The sequence below is a fragment of the Taudactylus pleione genome, unplaced genomic scaffold (assembly GCF_031769625.1).
Source record: "Taudactylus pleione unplaced genomic scaffold, aTauple2 ptg000218l, whole genome shotgun sequence".
Taxonomy (NCBI): domain Eukaryota; kingdom Metazoa; phylum Chordata; class Amphibia; order Anura; family Myobatrachidae; genus Taudactylus; species Taudactylus pleione.
In genome coordinates, this window is record NW_028284620.1 from 2,040,017 (window position 1) to 2,058,917 (window position 18,901).

Sequence of the window (18,901 nt, forward strand, 5' to 3'; positions counted from 1 at the left end):
TTTGTTATCTCTATTTCTACGAAGTCCATAGGGTTCCACAGGATACCTTGGGGTATAGGTGATGACGTCAGGCATCGGGCACCATAGAGTTAAGTTTTCAGCCTCCCAGGATGCACTAGGGTCCCCCTCCTATACCCCGCCCCCGGGCCAAGGCATCTCAGTTACGTACCAAGCCATAGGCCGGAGGAGGAGAAGGAAGAGAGAGAAAAAAGATCTGGACACACACAAGAATCACGTTCTCACCAGAGGGAGACGGAAAAACCGGTGACCAGAGTAAGCCCATCTGCAGCACAGGTGCGACAGGGCGGGAGTCCTGTGGAACCCTATGGACTTCGTAGAAATAGAGATAACAAAGGTAATTTCTTACCATATGTCATATTTTCTACATCAGGGTCCATAGGGTATCCACAGGATACCTTGGGGATGTCCCAAAGCAGTATCCTTCAAGGGTGGGGAAGCTCCTGTGCTGAAAGGAGAATCCGCCGCCCGAAGGAAGCATAATACCTCACAAAGGTATGGACAGAGGACCATGTGGCATTCTTGCAGATCTGGACTGCAGAGGCACCACGTCGAGCTGCCCACGAAGGACCCACAGACCTAGTAGAATGAGCCCTCACAGAGGATGGAACCGGAAGGCCTTCATGAAGATAAGCTTCAGAAATTGCCATACGAATCCAACCTGCCAAAGTTTGCTTTGAAGCAGGCCAACCCTTTTTACGGAAGCCATAGAGGACAAACAAGGCGTCCGACTTCCGAAACGAGGAAGTGCGGTCAACATAAATCCTTAAGGCCTGCACAACGTCCAAAGTGGCCTCACCCACTGAAAGGTCGGGTGAGTTAAAAGCCGGCACAACGATTTCCTTGTTGATATGGAAACGTGAAACAACTTTGGGAAGAAACTCAGGACGAGTGCGCAGCACTGCCCTGTTCCCATGAAAAATCAGGAAAGGGGGTCTACAGGATAGAGCCCCTAAGTCAGAAACACGTCTGGCCGAAGCGATGGCCAGAAGGAAAATTGTTTTAGCTGTCAGCCATTTAAGGTCCACTGAGCCCAGTGGTTCAAACGGCGGTCCCTGGAGAGCCCTCAGGACCACAGCTAAATCCCAAGGCGCCACCGGTGGAACAAAAGGCGGCTGAATTCGAAGAACACCTTGCATAAAGGTGCGCACATCAGGGATTGTAGCAATCCTACGATGGAACCAGACGGACAGGGCAGACACCTGCACTTTCAGAGAAGCAAGGCGAAGCCCACGGTCTAGTCCCGCCTGCAGGAAAGCCAACACTCGGGACAGACGGAACTCCCGAGGTGCATAACCTCTCGGCCGACACCACTGGAAGAACGTATGCCACACACAATGGTATATTCTTGCAGAAGAAGGCTTCCGAGCTCTTAGCATAGTTCGTACTACAGTGCTGGAAAACCCCCTGGACCTTAACATGGCCGTCTCAACAGCCACGCCGTCAAAGACAGCCGAGTCAGGTCCGGGTGAAGACAAGGACCCTGAGACAGTAGGTCCGGTCGCAGCGGCAACCGCAGAGGACTGTCCACGGACAGACCCTGAAGGTCTGAGAACCAGTGCCTCCTGGGCCACGCGAGAGCTATCAACAGGAGCGTTCCTCCTTCCAGTTTGAATTTCCGGATTACCCGAGGAAGAAGGGAAAACGGAGGAAATAGATAAGCAAACCGGAACGTCCACTGGACGGACAGAGCATCCACCAGAGACGCCTTTTCGTCTCTTGTGCGAGACCCGTACACCGGCAACTTGTTGTTGTGCCGTGACGCCATGAGGTCGATCTCTGGAAGACCCTAACTGTCCACCAGAAGTTGAAAGACGTCCTGGTGCAGGGACCACTCCCCTGGATGAACGTCCTGGTGACTGAGAAAGTCCGCCTCCCATTTGAGAACTCCCGGGATGAATACTGGTGATATGGCCGGGAGATTGCGCTCCGCCCAGACTAGAATGCGGGACACCTCTACGAGTGCCACCCGACTTCGGGTTCCTCCTTGTCGATTTATGTAGGCCACGGTAGTGGCGTTGTCCGACTGGACATGCACGGGGTGACCTTGGAGAACCCGCTGTGCCTGCTGGAGAGCATTGAAAACGGCGCGGAGTTCCAAGATGTTTATTGGAAGCTCCGTTTCTGCCTGAGTCCATCTTCCCTGGAACAAGTGTGGACCCGTGACCGCTCCCCAGCCCCGCAGGCTGGCGTCCGTTGTCAATAGGACCCAATTCTCCACCCAAAACGGACGACCGTTGTTGAGATGGGTCATCTGCAACCACCAGGCAAGGGACAGGTGAACCTCTGGAGTGAGCAGCATCGTCTGGGATTTTAGACTCTGAGGCAGTCCATTCCATTTGGACAGGATCAATTGCTGTAGAGGTCTGGAGTGAAACTGGGCATATTCCATCATGTCGAATACTGACACCATGGAGCACAGTAACCTCATCGCCGAGTGTAGAGACACACGGCGACTCTGCAGACAACTGCGCACCCTCAACTGCAAGGCAGAAATCTTTTCCCCCATAACAAAGATCCTCTGCTGACTGGAGTCCAATAATGCTCCGAGGTGCAGAATCCTCTGAGACGGGATCAGGGTGGACTTTTGCCAGTTTATCAACCAGCCGTGGCGTTGCAGTACTGCAATCATCAGATCCAAGTGGTGTAGAAGGAGCTCTGGAGACCCTGCTACCAACAAAAGGTCGTCTAGGTACGGCAACAAGCGGACTCCCTGCAGCCTCAGGGATGCCGCCATGACCGCCATAACCTTGGTGAATACACGTGGTGCTGTCGCCAGGCCAAAAGATAACGCCCGGAACTGAAAGTGATCGTTGCGGATTGCAAACTTGAGGAACTGTTGGTAACGCAAAAGAATAGGGACATGCAGATAAGCGTCCTCTATGTCCAATGACACCATGTAATCCCCAGGTTCCAGCGCCAGAATAATGGACCGTAGGGTCTCCATCCGAAACCGGGGCACCCGCAAGGACTTGTTGAGGGCCTTGAGGTTGAGAATCGGACGGTACGACCCATTGGGTTTCTGCACCAAAAATAGATTGGAATAGAAACCTGTCATAGTTGCCGACCAATACTGGGCGAACTGCAGCAGGCGGCCTCCCACTTTGGGATCCCCCAAAGGGAGGCCCGGACCGTCAGGCCGCAGGCTTGTCATCAGACTTAGGGGCCGGACGTCTGGTACTCCAGGCCTGTTTCCTGGGCTTGGCCGATTTCTTGGGCCCAGCCTGTCTGGGAAAGGACTGTGCCTTAGGCCTACCCTGGGCCCTATAAGGCCGAAAGGATGACGTACCCGAACTGGAAGGGACTGCAGCAGACGGGAGACATGCAGACTTGGCTGCCACCAGCGTGGCCACAATTTTGTCCAGATCTGGACCAAAGAGCACTTCTCCATTAAATGGCAAAGCTTCCAATCCCTTTTTGGAATCAGCGTCCGCCTTCCAGGATCGCAACCATAAGGTGTGACGAGCAGCCACAGCTGCCGAGGAAATGTGAGAAGCGAGGGTACTAATATCCAAGGCCGCTTCATTGATGTAAGTGGACGAATCTCGGAGATTGCTTATCAACTCGGACTGTTCAGCCGAACAGTCGGAATCCAAAGACGCCTCCAAACTATTGGCCCAGCGCTCTATAGCTCTGGCTACCCAACATACAGCCATAGCCGGTCTGGATGCCCCCCCGCTAGGGAATAAATGGACTTCAGGCAGATCTCCACCTTACGGTCCGTAGCATCCTTCAAGGAGGGCATGGGCAATGTGGCACTTCGGACTAGGCGTGTCACATGAGAATCCACCTGAGGAGGGGATTCCCACTTAGAGAAATAATTGTCCGCAAACGGATAAGCCACCGCTAAACGTCTTTGAGGCTGATACCGTTTGCCAGGATGTTTCCACGCCTCCTCTAAATGGTCTACTAACTGACTCGAAAGAGGAAACACTGTGGCGTCACCCTTAATATCCTTGAAAAAGGCATATTTGGACTTTGACACCGGAGGATCATCATCCTCAATTACTAAAGCTGTGCGGACTGCACGAATAAGGCCAGGAATATAAACTTTAGACTTAGCGTCCGACTCCTTAGTACGGGGAGGTTCTTGGTCCGAAAGATCCAGAATCTCCCCGTCATCGGACATCCCGTCGTCATCCTCATAAGGAGCAGACAGAGACGCCACCTGCCGCTTGTGAGGCCGCAACACAGACTCCCCTTGTAGCACGTCCGACAAATGCTGTACAGAGCTTGTCAGCGAATTAACCCATGCAGGCTCCTGAGAGACCTGAGGAGGGGAAATTTATTATTATTATTATTATTATCCTTTATTTATATGGCGCCACAAAGGTTCCGCAGCGCCTTACACAGTACATAAATGAGCACACAAGAAAAACAGTTAATAGTAATACAAAACAATGCAGGACAAGGACAAGGTTATAAACTCAGCTGCAAAACACAAGCAGCAGGACATGAGCAACCAGGTGGTAGGTGCCATTGTAGGGAGTTAGGAGTAAATTATACTATAAGTAGGGGGAGGAGAAGCACGTGAGGATGAGGGCCCTGCTCGTGAGAGCTTACATTCTAAAGGGGAAGGGCAGACAGACAGGGGCGACACAGAGGGGTAGATAGTGAAGAAGGAGCATGGAGCAGTGGGTTAGGATATGTGCTGCGGAATGTGTGTGTATAAGACGACCTGATGTTATGTAAAAATTAAGTCCTTCATACATCTATCTCTATGATAGAAAATAGATTGTTTGTGTTATTTACATGAGAGATGTACAAAGTAAAGTAGAAGCACTTTAATTTGTGTGTTACATTTTAGCATCTATATACAGCCTGACAAGAAATGCAGCTATTATGGGACTGTCCCGCCATCCTAATACAGTAGTGACTACTTTAGTTCCAGCTGCTGGGTGCTATGCCATGCTCCTGTGAGTGGGTGCATCTCACATGCTAGAAATAGGGAGACTGTGGGGTACCATCAGTTGTCTCGGGAACCCCTGCATGGGTGACGACACCACTGACTGCTGGGACAATCCCACCTGAGAGAAAGCAGGTTGCGGAGCTAACTGGCCCACTAGGATTGTAAGCGCTTTGGCGAAACAAGACCAGGGCGTTTCCTGTACCGGAGCCGTTACAGTAATTGGTCGCGCCAATAAAAAACACTGCCGACATAGCCCCTCCGCTATATGTACCTTGCACGTAGTACACAGAAGCTGGAGAGGAAAATCACTCTCAGACATGATGGCAAGTATGTGACCCCTCTCACTGATACTCGTTAGTATAGTGGGAGAACCGCCCTGCAATCACCGCACCACAAGGGCTTTGGCAGAAGAAGAGCAGGGACAGTGAAAAAGCTGACAGCAGAAAGTGAAAGTACAGGCAGCAGACGCTAGCAGCAGTCACATACAATGCAAAGAAATTAATCCCTGCACTATCAGCGCTGATCCTCAACTACGCAGACACAGGGCCTGGTAGGACACAGCGCTGCATACACAGACCTGTTCCAACGGAGGAGAGGTATGTCGGGGGACCCAGACTATGATGCCACCGATCAGCAGCTTCCAGCAGCGTTCACCATGCTTCCATAAAGATGGCCACCGAGGAGCAGAGAGGAGGCCGGTCTGGGGGAGGAGCGCTGCCACAGGGCCAATCGGCAGTGCAGAGAGGGCTGTGTGCAGCGGGGGAGGCGCCGGCTATATACAGGGAAGGCGCGCTCCCCTGGCATGCAATTAACCCCTGGGATGCCGCAGCGCTACCGCTCAGCTGCGGTCCGCTGTCCCAGGGGGGTAGTGGAAGCGCAGGTTTGTTACCTGGCTCCACGCTGGAGCCAGTCCCCAGGGAGCCCCCTGCCTGGGGACTCAGGACCATGTTTCAGCGGTGACCCACCGCGGGACCCCACTGCTTACCTGCTGCCCCCCTTGAATCCGGCCATGGTCCAAAACATCTGGGGTCACCGCTAGCTGTGACCCCAGATGCTTACCAGCATCCCCGGATCAGTACCGGCGTTCTGGTACCGGTGGGGGTGTAGGGAAGACAGCATGGACGTCAGTAGTGACTGTCCATGCTGTACTTCCAGATGGGCAGCCACAGCTGCCTTGAAGAAAACTTCAGGGGCTAATCCTTAGCCCCCCTCTAAACAGGTGCTCCGACTCCGAGCCGGGCACCAACAAAACTGAGATGCATTGGCTTGTGGGCGGGGTATAGGAGGGGGACCTTAGTGCATCCTGGGAGGCTGAAAACTTAACTCTATGGTGCCCGATGCCTGACGTCATCACCTATTCCCCAAGGTATCCTGTGGATACCCTATGGACCCTGATGTAGAAATCCCGGCTGTCGGATGGAGCTGGTCAGAATACAGACAGCGGCATCCCGACACCCATAGGAACGAACGGCAAGTGTTTTCCCTCCTTCCCTGGTGCCTAACCCGAACCTCCCCACTAGTGCCTAGTACATCGTAATCGTGCACAAATCGCGCACTATAATGTCGGAAACGACCAGCGATGCTCGCTCCCGCTTGTCGTTTCCGGCATCAATCATCGCCCGAACATGCTGGTCAATCTGCCGATAACGACCGATTGGCCATGTTCGGGGATGAGGGAGGGTGCCTACATTTAACGATATCAGTCAGTGTAGGCACTGCAGGGGATGGGGAACGACGGTACAATTACAATGTTGTAATCGTACTCTTTCCATAGTCGCCTAGTGCATGTGCGACTTAAGTTCCTTGTGCTTATATGCAGAAATAGCCTGCTAGTTTTGAACAAAAGTTGTTTTCTACCAGTCAATATATAATTTAAAATATCACCTGTTTACTGAAAGGAAGGTCAAATGAGTTTACTGGTTCTGCCAAAGTGCGTGGAAAATGTACATAATCTGCATAATAGACGGATATATGTTTATGGAGCTGTTGACTGCAATGAGGTACAGTAAAAATATGAAATGGCAACCAGACGGGACCTTTCCCCCTCCCCCCCCCTCCCCTATTTTACCTTCTATTTGTTTACATCTCTTGGATTATTCTCATTACTGAACTTTGATTATGACTACAGCAAAATATTCTAGTAATATAACTTGATGTATTTTACGCTTTGAAAAAAAAAAAAGTAAATCTGCATGCTCTCTTTTACTTTATGTATATGTGCAACCTTAGTGCAAGGTTCATTTACCTTATTGTTGCTCTTTGCCTAGAGAATGACCTAGAGCTGGAGAATGACAAGGACTTCAGGGTAATGCCTGTAAATGACTCTGGAGCGAGCAGGAACTGGAGTGACCACGAGGTTAGATCTCTACTGCAAGTGTGGTCCGATGAGAAGATCTCCCATCAGCTGAAGGGTACGTTCAGGAAACGAGCTGTCTGAAAAAGATCTATAACATGGTAATGGAATTAGGGACTGATAGAGAGTTAGAAGCAGAGTGTGTCATTGTGCAAAACCACAAGTACATTGTACTCTTACTAGATGAAACTCAGCATGGATAACTGATGATTTAGTGAGACTATCTGTCTAGAGGTTACCTCACAGAACAACCTCTATTAATATATGGAGCTACAAAGCACTGGAGATATAGACACCTGTTGTACTGGGAAACCCGGGCTATTTGTATTAAATGCAGAAATTTGTAGACAACCTTTTGGCTCCCTTTCATTTAGGAAATAGTTTTTATCTGTTGTATAGTATACAGTGAACGTCAGTAATGTCTAGTAGAATGCATGGTGGAATGTCTAGTTGTACGCATAGAGGGAACTAGATATTTGGTAATGGGTGGTCCTAGTTCCAACCCCTCACCAGAACTTGTTACTGTACCTTGGAAGTTTGCCACTGTGTTTCATAACCTTTATTTAGGCAGCAAAGATTTCTAGCCTTTTCAGGTCATCTGTTCTGATACCAATGCCTCCAACATATACCCTGGCCTTGGCACTCCCAGGAAATTGGGGTGACACGCCCGTTTCCTGGAACGCAGGCCGGCGTCACCATATTCCTGCCCCTGCGTGTTATCATGTGATCATGCAGGACTCTCTGCACATGCTCAGAATGGGTCCTGCTCATGTGCAAGTGCTCCGCCATGGGAAAGGTACATAAACTAGTAGATTTCGTACATTTCTGAATCAGGCCCTAAGTTCAAGTAGTCTTAATGCATTATTTTCACCAATACAAAACACCAATCATCGTTGCACTCATTTTCTCATTTTTGTCCTTTAAAAATATAATAACTCTCTGCCAAAGAAAATGGGTGTAATGGGTGTTTACTTTCCTGCTGTAAAGTGAAGATTAATCTCTGTATTGCAGTGGTTCCCAAACTATTTTGAATCAAGGCGCCCTAGAGTATCCTGCATGTTTTCCACATCACCCCTATGGGTCTATTCATCATCCCTTAATTTCTACAAAAATGTGTGAAACTGTAAATTTTTCCCAACTTTGTAAAAAATTAATGCTCAGGGCCATTCATTAAGCAAGTAATACAGAAGATATCAATTATGTCCACATATTTTATGATAGGCAAAACCAGTTCTATTGGTTGCCAATCACATTGACCAAATTTTTTTTATTTGGTACAGGGCCGGATTAAGGCTTGTGGGGGCCCCGGGGTAACTAAGTTGTGTGGGCCCCTAAAATAAAATTGCTACAGACCCACACAACAAGTATTATCCCCCTTGTCTTGTCTCCGGACTGTCCACTGCCCGGCAATATCGCAGCATACTACTTCATATCCGCAACACTGCTGAGAACCGACTCCCGGCATCATGTTTCTCTTTTTCATATGCATACTCTGTGATGTTATATGATCGCTTTTTCTTTTCCAGTCCCGCCCCCCCGCCTTCCCTATTTCATAGAATTGCAGTCATGGGATGGCAACATCTTGTGTAGGTCTGGCTTATAGTTGGACCACCAAAGCCTTTCATTGTTTTGTATGCTACAGTCAGGTGCATAAATATTGGGACATTGACAGAATTTTCATATTTTGGCCTCTATTCACCACCACAATGGCTTGGAAATGAAACAAACAAGATGTGCTTTAACTGCAGACTTTCATATTTAATTTGAGAGTAATTACATCCAAATCAGGTGAACGGTGCAGGAATTACAACAGTTTGTATATGTGCCTCCCACTTTTTAAGGGGCCAAAAGTAATGGGACAAACTAAACAATCCTAAATCAAACTTTCACTTTTTAATACATTGTTGCAAATCCTTTGCAGGCAATTACAGCCTGAAGTCTGGAATGCATAGACATCACCAGACCCTGGGTTTCATCCCTGGTGATGCTCTGCCAGGCCTCTACTGCAAATGTCTTCAGTTCCTGCTTGTTCTTGGGGCATTTTTCCTCCAGTTTTGTCTTCATCAAGTGAAATGCATGCTCAATCAGATTCAGGTCAGGTGATTGACTTGGCCATTGCATAACATTCCAATTTTTAGCCTTAAAAAACTCTTTGGTTGCTTTTGCAGTATGCTTCGAGTCATTGTCCATCTGCACTGTGAAGCGCCGTTCTGAAGCATTTGACTGAATATGAGCATATAATATTGCCCGAAACACTTCAGAATTCATTCTGCTGCTTTTGTTAGCAGTCACATCATCAATAAATACAAGGGAACCAGTTCCATTGGCAGCCATACATGCCCACGCCATGACACTACCACCACCATGCTTCACTGATGAGGTGGTTTGTTTTGGATCATGAGCAGTTCCTTTCCTTCTCCATACTCTTCTCTTCCCATCTCTCTGGTACAAGTTGATCTTTGTCTCATCTGTCCATAGGATGTTGTTCCAGAACTGTAATGGCTTTTTTAGATGTTGTTTGGCAAACTCTAATCTGGTCTTCCTGTTTTTTAGGCTCACCAATGGTTTACATCTTGTGGTGAACCCTCTATATTCACTCTTGTGAAGTCTTCTGTTGATTGTTGACTTTGACACACATACACCTACCTCCTGGAGAGTGTTCTTGATTTGGCCAACTGTTGTGAAGGGGTTTTTCTTCAACAGGGAAATAATTCTTCTGTCATACACCACAGTTGTTTTCCGTGGTCTTCCGGGTCTTTTGGTGTTGCTGAGCTCTCCGGTGCATTCTTTCTTTTTAAGAATGTTCCAAACAGTTAATTTGGCCACATCTAATGTTTTTGCTATCTCTCTGATGGGTGTGTTTTGATTTTTCAGGCTAATGATGGCTTGCTTCACTGATAGTGACAGCTCTTTGGATCTCATATTGAGAGTCGACAGCAACTGATTCCAAATGCAAGTGTCACAGCTAGAATCAACTCCAGACCTTTTACCTGCTTAATTGATAATGAAATAACGAGAGAATAGCCCACACCTGTCCATGAAATAGCTTTTGAGTTGATAGTCCCATTACTTTTGGCCCCTTAAAAAGTGGGAGGCACATATAGAAACCATTGTAATTCCTACACCGTTCACCTGATTTGGATGTATTTACCCTCAAATTAAATCTGAAAGTCTGCAGTTAAAGCACATATTGTTTGTTTCATTTCAAAGCCATTGTGGTGGTGAATAATGTCCCAATATTTATGCACCTGACTGTATATGTATCAGTTGTTTACTGTTTGTTGTTAAAATGCTGTTCTCTTTTTATATGTATTTGATGTCTTTACTACTGACTACTTTTACTTTTTTATGCCTTTCCTGTCTGCTGTAATTCAATAAAAGATGATAAAAAACAAGATATGAAAAGATCAAATATAAAGGTTTTATTTTTACTAAAATGTAAAGTTTACTAACAGAAATTAATATAAAAGAGGGACAAATTGTCAGGTGCTGGGGGAGAGAGGGGGGAATAGAACTCTGCACAGCTGATTGTTATGTCATAATGGCGTCTGTTCCAGGACTGTACTAAAGAGCTGCTCGCTGTACCGGCACCTGTCTTGCTGCAGACTCACAGGACAGATAAGCAGCTCTTAGATATTTGGCATGGATTCACACCAAGCTAACACTGAAATGGACCCTGAAGGACATGTGGTACAGGAATTTATTACCCAATGTATGGGAAACCAATATCTGGAATTTTAGTATGGGAAAAGAGAGCGGAGATACTACCCATGTAACATAAATTCAGAGGACGACCAACTGGTGGTGACCATAGGGAATAATTTCACGGAAATTGCTATGTTTGGTGTGCCAGATACATGGAATTATGACCCTTCAGTAGGCTGGAAGAATATGAAAATGGCATACTGTGCAAGGTCGATCGTCATTGACACCCCACAAATTCCTACCACTGATATAGAGGACCCTGAAGGTATTGTGAGGAACGGAGAACAGAGCAGCCCGGCTGCAAGGTCCCAAGAAAAGCAGGAGGACATAACACAAGCAGTCCCCAACGATGATGATAATACAGAGGCATTAGAGCAACGGAAACAAGACGTAAAAGCTGAAATTAAAAAGAAAAAAAACTGAATTGAGAGAACTCCAGCTGGAAAAGAGAAAATTAAATGAGAGGCTTCAGGGAAAGACACCACGTTCTGGCTTTTGAGGCTTCATAAGCAGCATCGGAACATCGTTGCGCAATGTATTTCTAAGGCGCAACAGCGTCACGCCTGTTAGATGTACTGCTGACTGAGCAAGACATTTGTCCCTGGAGTTCCTGTTTACCAAGCTTTCAAACCTGCTTTTTGGGGACTCCCTTACTGTCTAATACACTCAATTTCTACTCATTTTGCCTCCTATTCACCCCGGAGTGCAATTTTGCCAATATCTTGTGTACCTTTTGGCCTACCAAGTGTTCACCTGTCAGGGCCTACTTCTCACTTCAGGCTTGCCTGCAAACACCACTCTCACTGTTTATGCTCCAGTTTTCTCAGACCCCTCTTCTATCAGTGGTCACTCCAATGGTTGGCCCCACTCCACAAGCTCCACACTCTGCCTAGATCTGAAGAACATCTGAGCTAACATGAGCGTGGCCACATCGGCTTAACATCCAGGCTCCAGCATTGGATCCAATACATCCATCTCCTAATGAAAGCCCTTGAAGCTCACCTGCATTGGAGTGACACTATACTAAGGATATATTTTGTAGTATAACTTTTGTAACAATTTAATAAATAAGCACGTGGTTTCACATATGTATACATCTGATTCATGTTTATTCCTCTATAGCAGTATTTTCAGGGTCGGCTGGTTTAAACCACTTTGGTTTAAACCAAAGAGGTTGTTTTGTTTTGTTTTTTTAAATAAGAAAACACTTTTTTATTATGCTGTGAATTCTTAAAAAAAAAGCCTATTATAAGTGAATCCCCCTCGCAGTATTCAATATTCTTGTTGCTTGTGGTCTTCATTTGGGTGAGCTGAACCAATACAGTACATTCACACACAACAGAGAAATAGAGAGTGTGGGAGGGTGACCCAGATCAGAGAGGTACTAAATCTGACAATTCTATACGACAGGAGAAAAGCACAACTAACATTCTCAGTCTTAAAGGGTAAACAACTCCAACACATTAAAGAAGAAATACACAGAGAAACACCTCATGGTTTAATCTTCTTCAGTCCTACTGAGATGAGTTGAAGGAAGAAAGACCTAAGTTGGGTACACATTAGACAATATTTTAGCTGACCCACCATTGCCAAATGTGTACGCACTATAGAGGGCCATATAGTCTCATCGCTAGGTTGGTCTTTCTTGCAGCTCAATCTGACAATGAGACTGAGGACCCTATGTAGCAGGATGTGGCTGGTGCCGACATATTAGGTTGTCGGGCACCGGATCGTGTAATGTGTACCTGCCGCCCGATGTCAGCTGGTCACCCATGCGGTTGTCCGTCGCATCGCTTGGTACAACCGTTTAGTGTGGCTCTCTTTTGATGAGATACAAAATCCTAATAATTTGGGATTGTTAATGTTTTCTAACATTAACCATATAAAATATGGTTGATCAAGGTTTCGAATACATAGCAATGTTCTACATGCGCAGAAGAACGGAGGCCGTGGGGGGTGATGGGAGGGATCCGATTGGATCACTGCCAAAGTGGAGCATCCCAATAAGAAACCCATAGGCTTCTATGGGGTAACACCACCTGACGATGCATTGCATTCTGGTGCTTTGTACTTATGGGGAATCCGAAAACAGCATTATTGGAGGAAGATAGAGAAAGAAGACATGACAGAGTTGGAGACAGAGAGAGAAAGAGGGAGGAAGGGCGGAAGGGACAGAGGCCCTGATTCAGAGGCGGTCGCTCTGAATCAGGACGTCTTTTTTTTTTTTTTTTTATGGAGTGGCCTCCTGGCTGCTCGCATTGCTGTGGGTTGCCACCCACAGCTATAGCGAGCGGCCAAAAAGATGGTCGCGATGGTCAAGACCATCGCAACCATCGGGCTTGCGACGAGACCCTTGTGGTAGGCTTGTGATGTCAGTGGGGCCGCCCCCAGATGGTAGGCGTTCTCATGGGAACGCCTCCGTCTGGGCAGCCACCCCACCCGGCCCGCCCACCAAAGGGGGCGTGCTGTCACTCAACATCGACAGCACGGCCCCTTTGGTGCGAGACCCGGAGCGACGGATTGCCTGTCGCTATCTGGGTCTCACACATGTGCACGACGGAGCCGACTCCATCGTGCGCATGCACTCTGGGCCACCATCGACCCGGTTGCGAGCGCTCCGCGCTTGCGACCGGGTCTGAGTCAGGCCCAGAGAGCGCACACACACTTCCCTACCTCTATGTACAGCATAAGGCAGCAGGGCAGGCAGGCTTCTAATGGAGGCAGGCACTTGACTGTATTAAGCCCTGCCCCCTGCCAATACACCCGCAAATCGCGGCATCATGTCAGCGAGGGGATGGGGCTTCCACCGTCAGCCATTGTCAATCAGTGATGGAGTGTGCTGTCACTGATGGCACTCAGTTTAGGAACCACTGCTGTATTGTGTTTGCTAGGAAATCACTTTAGTTTACAGCTCCTGTAGCAGCACTGCATATAGACTTCAAAAAGACAGAACCTGTCAGTTTAGAGAACAAATAATCCCCCAAACAATGGTGGATTGGGAAATTAAAGTGGCGGTGGAAACATTTTTTGAAAGTGGCCCCATTTAGGCAAGACCAAATCAACTATAAGCGGGGCCCAACAAAAACGTTAGTGGGACTTGCAAACTATTACCCTAGCAACATTGTAATTTACAATAAGTCAAGCGTCCCAGTGAACAGCATACAGTGCATCAAACTACATATGTGGTCAAACACACCAATAATCCAAACAGCATCTTGGATAACTCACTAATGGCAATGTGTAATAATAAATATAAAACAGTAAAGCTGCCCTTCCACTACTAGATGTGGGGACGACGGCACGATTACGACATCATAATCGTGCCGTCGTTCCCCTAGTGGTGAAGTGCATACACTGAACGTTCAGACGTTCAGTGTATGCAGATCAATCATCCCCGAACATAGCAACTTCATCAGGTTGACCGTCATGTTCGGGTGATGATAGATGTTAAAAACGACCAGCGCGCATGCGCGCATCGCTGGTTGTTTTTAACATTTTACTGCCCGATTTGCATGCGATTACCAAGCAATTGAGCGATAGAGATGGTCGTTATCGCTCAATCGCTAGGTTTAATCGCATAGTGGATGGGCAGCAATAGAGTTCTCTATTTGGCATGTATCCAAATTATGCATCCTGAAAGCCCTCTATGCCAAATATATCACATCCTGCACACTTATAAGTACCCATTATAAGAGTACATAAATATAAACATTCTAAACAATATACATCAAATATTTATATCAATAAAAAAATATCCACATAGAAGAATTATAAAATGCACACTTTTTATTAATGTGTGATAATGTACCGCAAGCACTGTAATAATGAAATTGCTCTATATCTCAAATGTGTCAATATTCATATTCAGGTAACATGACAAAACAAAGGGTATGGATGAAAGCCAGATCCATATATTATATTGAATAAGCCTAATCCATAGGAAGCATATTGAAAAAGCTGGATCCACCTATGCCCAAAGTCCGGCTCTCCCTTCAATATATGTAATAATAGTGTTTAGTACCTGCATAAGTGCAGCAAAAACGCAGTACAGAATACATCACCAGTGGATGCGGCACTCCTGGCTCACAACGATCAACACTTGGTCCGTATATATATCAGCAACGTTTCAGTGCCTTTTTATTCAATCAATGCGGCACTTTCATCAGGAATACAAAAAATATTTATGTTTTTGTATTCCTGATGAAAGTGCCGCATTGATTGAATAAAAAGGCACTGAAACGTTGCTGATATATATACGGACCAGGGGTTGATCATTGTGAGCCAGGAGTGCCGCATCCACTGGTTCCATACTAAGAGCCTGATTCTGAGTCGCACACTATCCTGATTAGCATGCAACCAGCCAATGATTTTTCGTCTGTGCATGCATCTGAGTTGCACCGCGCATAGTCCTGCCCACTGAAACGCATTATAGATTTGTACACAGGGTGCTGGAATTATATTGGGCAATCCTGTGCAGCGAGTGGGAGATAGCGAGAGGAGGGGGAGGGCAAATCTGACACGTTGCGCCTTATAGGAGTGTCACTGGAAGCAGCTATGTACAGAGACGTACAGTTGTGCACATAGGAGGCCATACTCAGACGGAGAAACTGGACCTACCTAGGGCTGGTGAAAGGTGCAATGGTGCGAGCGATGGTGCATCTTAACGGTAATTTAGCGTCTTCAGATGCTGCAAGTGGGTGTATCAGTTTTTGCACATTTGGGCGCACTCTTGTGCACCAGGGAAGGGCTTTTTGGCAGCATATAGACACAGACACGATTGCAGCAAAAGATGCAAGAACAACCGCATCTCCGTCAGTCTCAGAATCAGCCCTAAATATATAGAAAAAGATGGAGCCATACTAAATTCATAGAAATTCCTCTGTTTCTCCTGGACTTTCCCTTTTCTTATTCCATCACTCACTTCCCCGCTCTCTCATCCCCATATCCAGGGGTTAAAGTGGGCAGGAACAGGGGTGGAACTGAGTTCCGTCACTTCTAATGGTAGGTGGAACTAGTTCCCTCTCTGCCACGTCCCTGAATAGAAGTCCTACAAACAGGGGCCCTGATTCAGAGCCGGATGCTCTGACAGAGTGCTCGCTCTGAATCAGGGCCGTCCCTCCCACTTTTTGGAGCGGCCTCCTGGCCGTTCGCATAGCTGTGGGGACCACCCACAGCTATAGCGAGCGGCCAAAATGATGGTCGCTATGTGTGTGTGTGTATATATATATATATATATATATATGTGTATGCTAGTGCGCTGCTCATCGGTAATTCAACTTATTCACAGCTACACTATACAACACGCACTGAGACACACAGAGGCCACAAGCGCACCACGCACAACGTTACATCATCACGTCACATTGTGCGCACAGCCAATGAAAGGCTGTTGTTTATAGCCAGGGGGAAGGCGGAGCTATTAGGTATCCTTGGCTTACCAGGCGTAGCAGCCGTGGTAGGTATTAGTGAGAAGGTATTAGTGAGAAAAAAAAATCTGGCAAGCTAGCTAATGGGTGGGCCGGTGCACACCTGGACCACCCCTCAGTTTTACCTATGGTTGTACAGAACCTTTGACTTAAGTGCTCTGTCTGCCACTGAGCCCCCTGATGTGCAGCATTAGTTACTAGCAAACACATTTTTATTGTTCCTTTATTTTACCAGTTGAAGAGAAGAATGTGGATGGTAATGCAGGCCAGGAGTTTGTGTTAGTTTGTATACAAATACAATCCCAGTATCTGCAGCTCAGTGATTTGACTTATGAGTGGGCTGAGTAATTGCTCCTTAGGCTAGGGCTGCAAGGGCTATTTTTGCCATGACTGTTGCATTTGATTGTTTTCATTGCATGGTACGTATAACTACAAGCAATGGTATGTGTTTTTTTTTTTTTTTTTTTTATAAATATGAATAGTCATGATTTGTTGCATGCAACATATGAGCACAATGACATTGCTGCATGGTACAACTTGACTGGATTATTATTTCTTCTATTGTCTTTTATTTAAGTGTCCTCCAAGTGTCCGCAGCACTGCACAGGGAGATTTGCAATGGTATAAACAAACTTGTCACGTGATAAAATGAAACTTGATTATTTTTCAATCACAGTGCTCAATCCAATTAGCCGCAATGATCTTGCGGGTGCGAGTCATTGCAGCAATAGCCGCACTTTACAGTAGCCCAAACCAGCACAAAAGTGCTCGCAGCCCCATAGGGCTCCGAGCTAAACTGTGCAAATTCGAGCTCTGAGCAGACCGTGAGGTGTGCGAGTTCAGGTGCCGTTGCCGGCGTTTTAAAGCCATGGCAACAGCAACTTGCACCCTTTGCGAACAATTGGATTGACCCCATAGTATGTTCTGTGGAAGTAAAGGAGTCCTTACATATTTACTAATATTACAAAATGCCTTTTAGTGTTGAATCTGCACATTTGCCCATTAAGAACACTTGTGCTTGATAAAGACATTCGTATGATTATCTTCATAGTGATATCACTCCTATTGCTCCATGTTGTTGGAGATACTTACAGGCCAGATCTATTTTGAATATGGCAATTCCCGTCCAATCTTGTGCTCTATAGACACATATAAATAATATCTCCATGTTTGAGGTTGGAGGGGGGTACATGTAGCGCTTGTAGTATGTCAGATTGCCCTTCACTGCTCTATACCTTCCCCGCTAGTGTTTCCTAAATTGTAGTACTTAATTGCTCTTATTGCTCTTGTATCTGGAAGCACTAGTGCTCTGGCACTATAAAAAAAAAAACAATGCTCACAGGCACTCACACTTTCATTATTATTTAAAACTTGGTTGCAGTATATAAAGATTTCATTCAATTATTCTCACAAGTGTATTTTCTGTATTCGCAGATTCTCAAGTTGTAGATAAAATTCATATTCCCGATCAGAACATGACATATGGTCCTGAGAAATGCCCATCTGAGCTCCCTGTCAATGTGACAATTGGAAGGATGCAGGACACAGAAAGATTTATCGATCAGCATGGTGAATATCAGTCAGAACACCAGAGCTTTCATTCTCAGGTGAGTTGTACTGTGTATGTGTCTGCATGGAAAAACAAATCTCTGTCATAGGCATATTATTTATTTATTGAATTTACAGTTGTCACAGCTACAAGCAAGGTGTAAAAGAAACAGCAGTCTGTTTGGTCGCTCAACAAAACGTTGCCGATCTTCCTCTGGAAAATTTAGGAAGGTCTCTAAAGATATCATTTGTTTGCCGGCGGAGTACCCAGAAGAGAATTGTACATATAGGGTTCCGCGAGGGAAAGAGCGGGAACAGCTGGCCATGCAGGGACTAGTGGGCAAGATCCTCATACAGAGTTCCTGGAGCTTTGAGAACTTTAGGACCGAAGTTGTCTCCCTTTTCCGAAAGCATTTTTCATGTTCTGATAATGAGTTTTCATTCAATTTCTTACAGGTAGGTTTTTTTTTAAATTGAGTATTTTTATTGAAAAAGTTATTTGAGAGCTAGCAAAAATATATATAATCATTGACAGCAGTATAAGCACAAACACATAACGCAACGAACATCACGGTATTGTGTGGAAATGAACATAAGGCGCATGTAATCACATTACCAAGATGCAAAATTGATGCTAGAGAAATAACTAATCATAAATTGTAAAAAACATAACGTACAGGTGAGAGATACACAGTGAGGCAGCGGAGACATCCACGCAGGGGCGTATCTATAATGGGTGCGGGGAACACGGTGGGCACCGCACCGCACACCCTGCACCTATAATATTACTTACCTCTCTGGAGTCCCACGTCGGCGCGCCCATTTTCCCATCGTTTGCGCATGCGCAGTACAGGGAAAATGGCCGCCGCGGCCATTTTCCCTGTGACCTGTGCATACATTATAGACTCTGGGCACACTCTAGTGCCCAGAGTCTATAACTCC

General features: G+C 46.4%; 1 protein-coding gene across 9 annotated transcripts in view; it reads left to right on the forward strand.

Annotated features, from left to right (window-relative positions):
* Positions 1-18,901, forward strand: part of LOC148517355 (multifunctional protein ADE2-like) — a 62,039-nt gene that overhangs the window by 11,351 nt on the left and 31,787 nt on the right. For 8 of the 9 annotated variants that reach the window (XM_088478728.1, XM_088478730.1, XM_088478733.1 and 5 more), the window contains 3 exons: positions 7,195-7,338; positions 17,846-18,018; positions 18,098-18,415. In XM_088478728.1, the coding sequence (XP_088334854.1) occupies positions 7,195-7,338; positions 17,846-18,018; positions 18,098-18,415 (635 nt within the window). The remainder of the gene's footprint in view (positions 1-7,194; positions 7,339-17,845; positions 18,019-18,097; positions 18,416-18,901) is intronic. The other variant, XM_088478735.1, reaches the window with a different exon arrangement.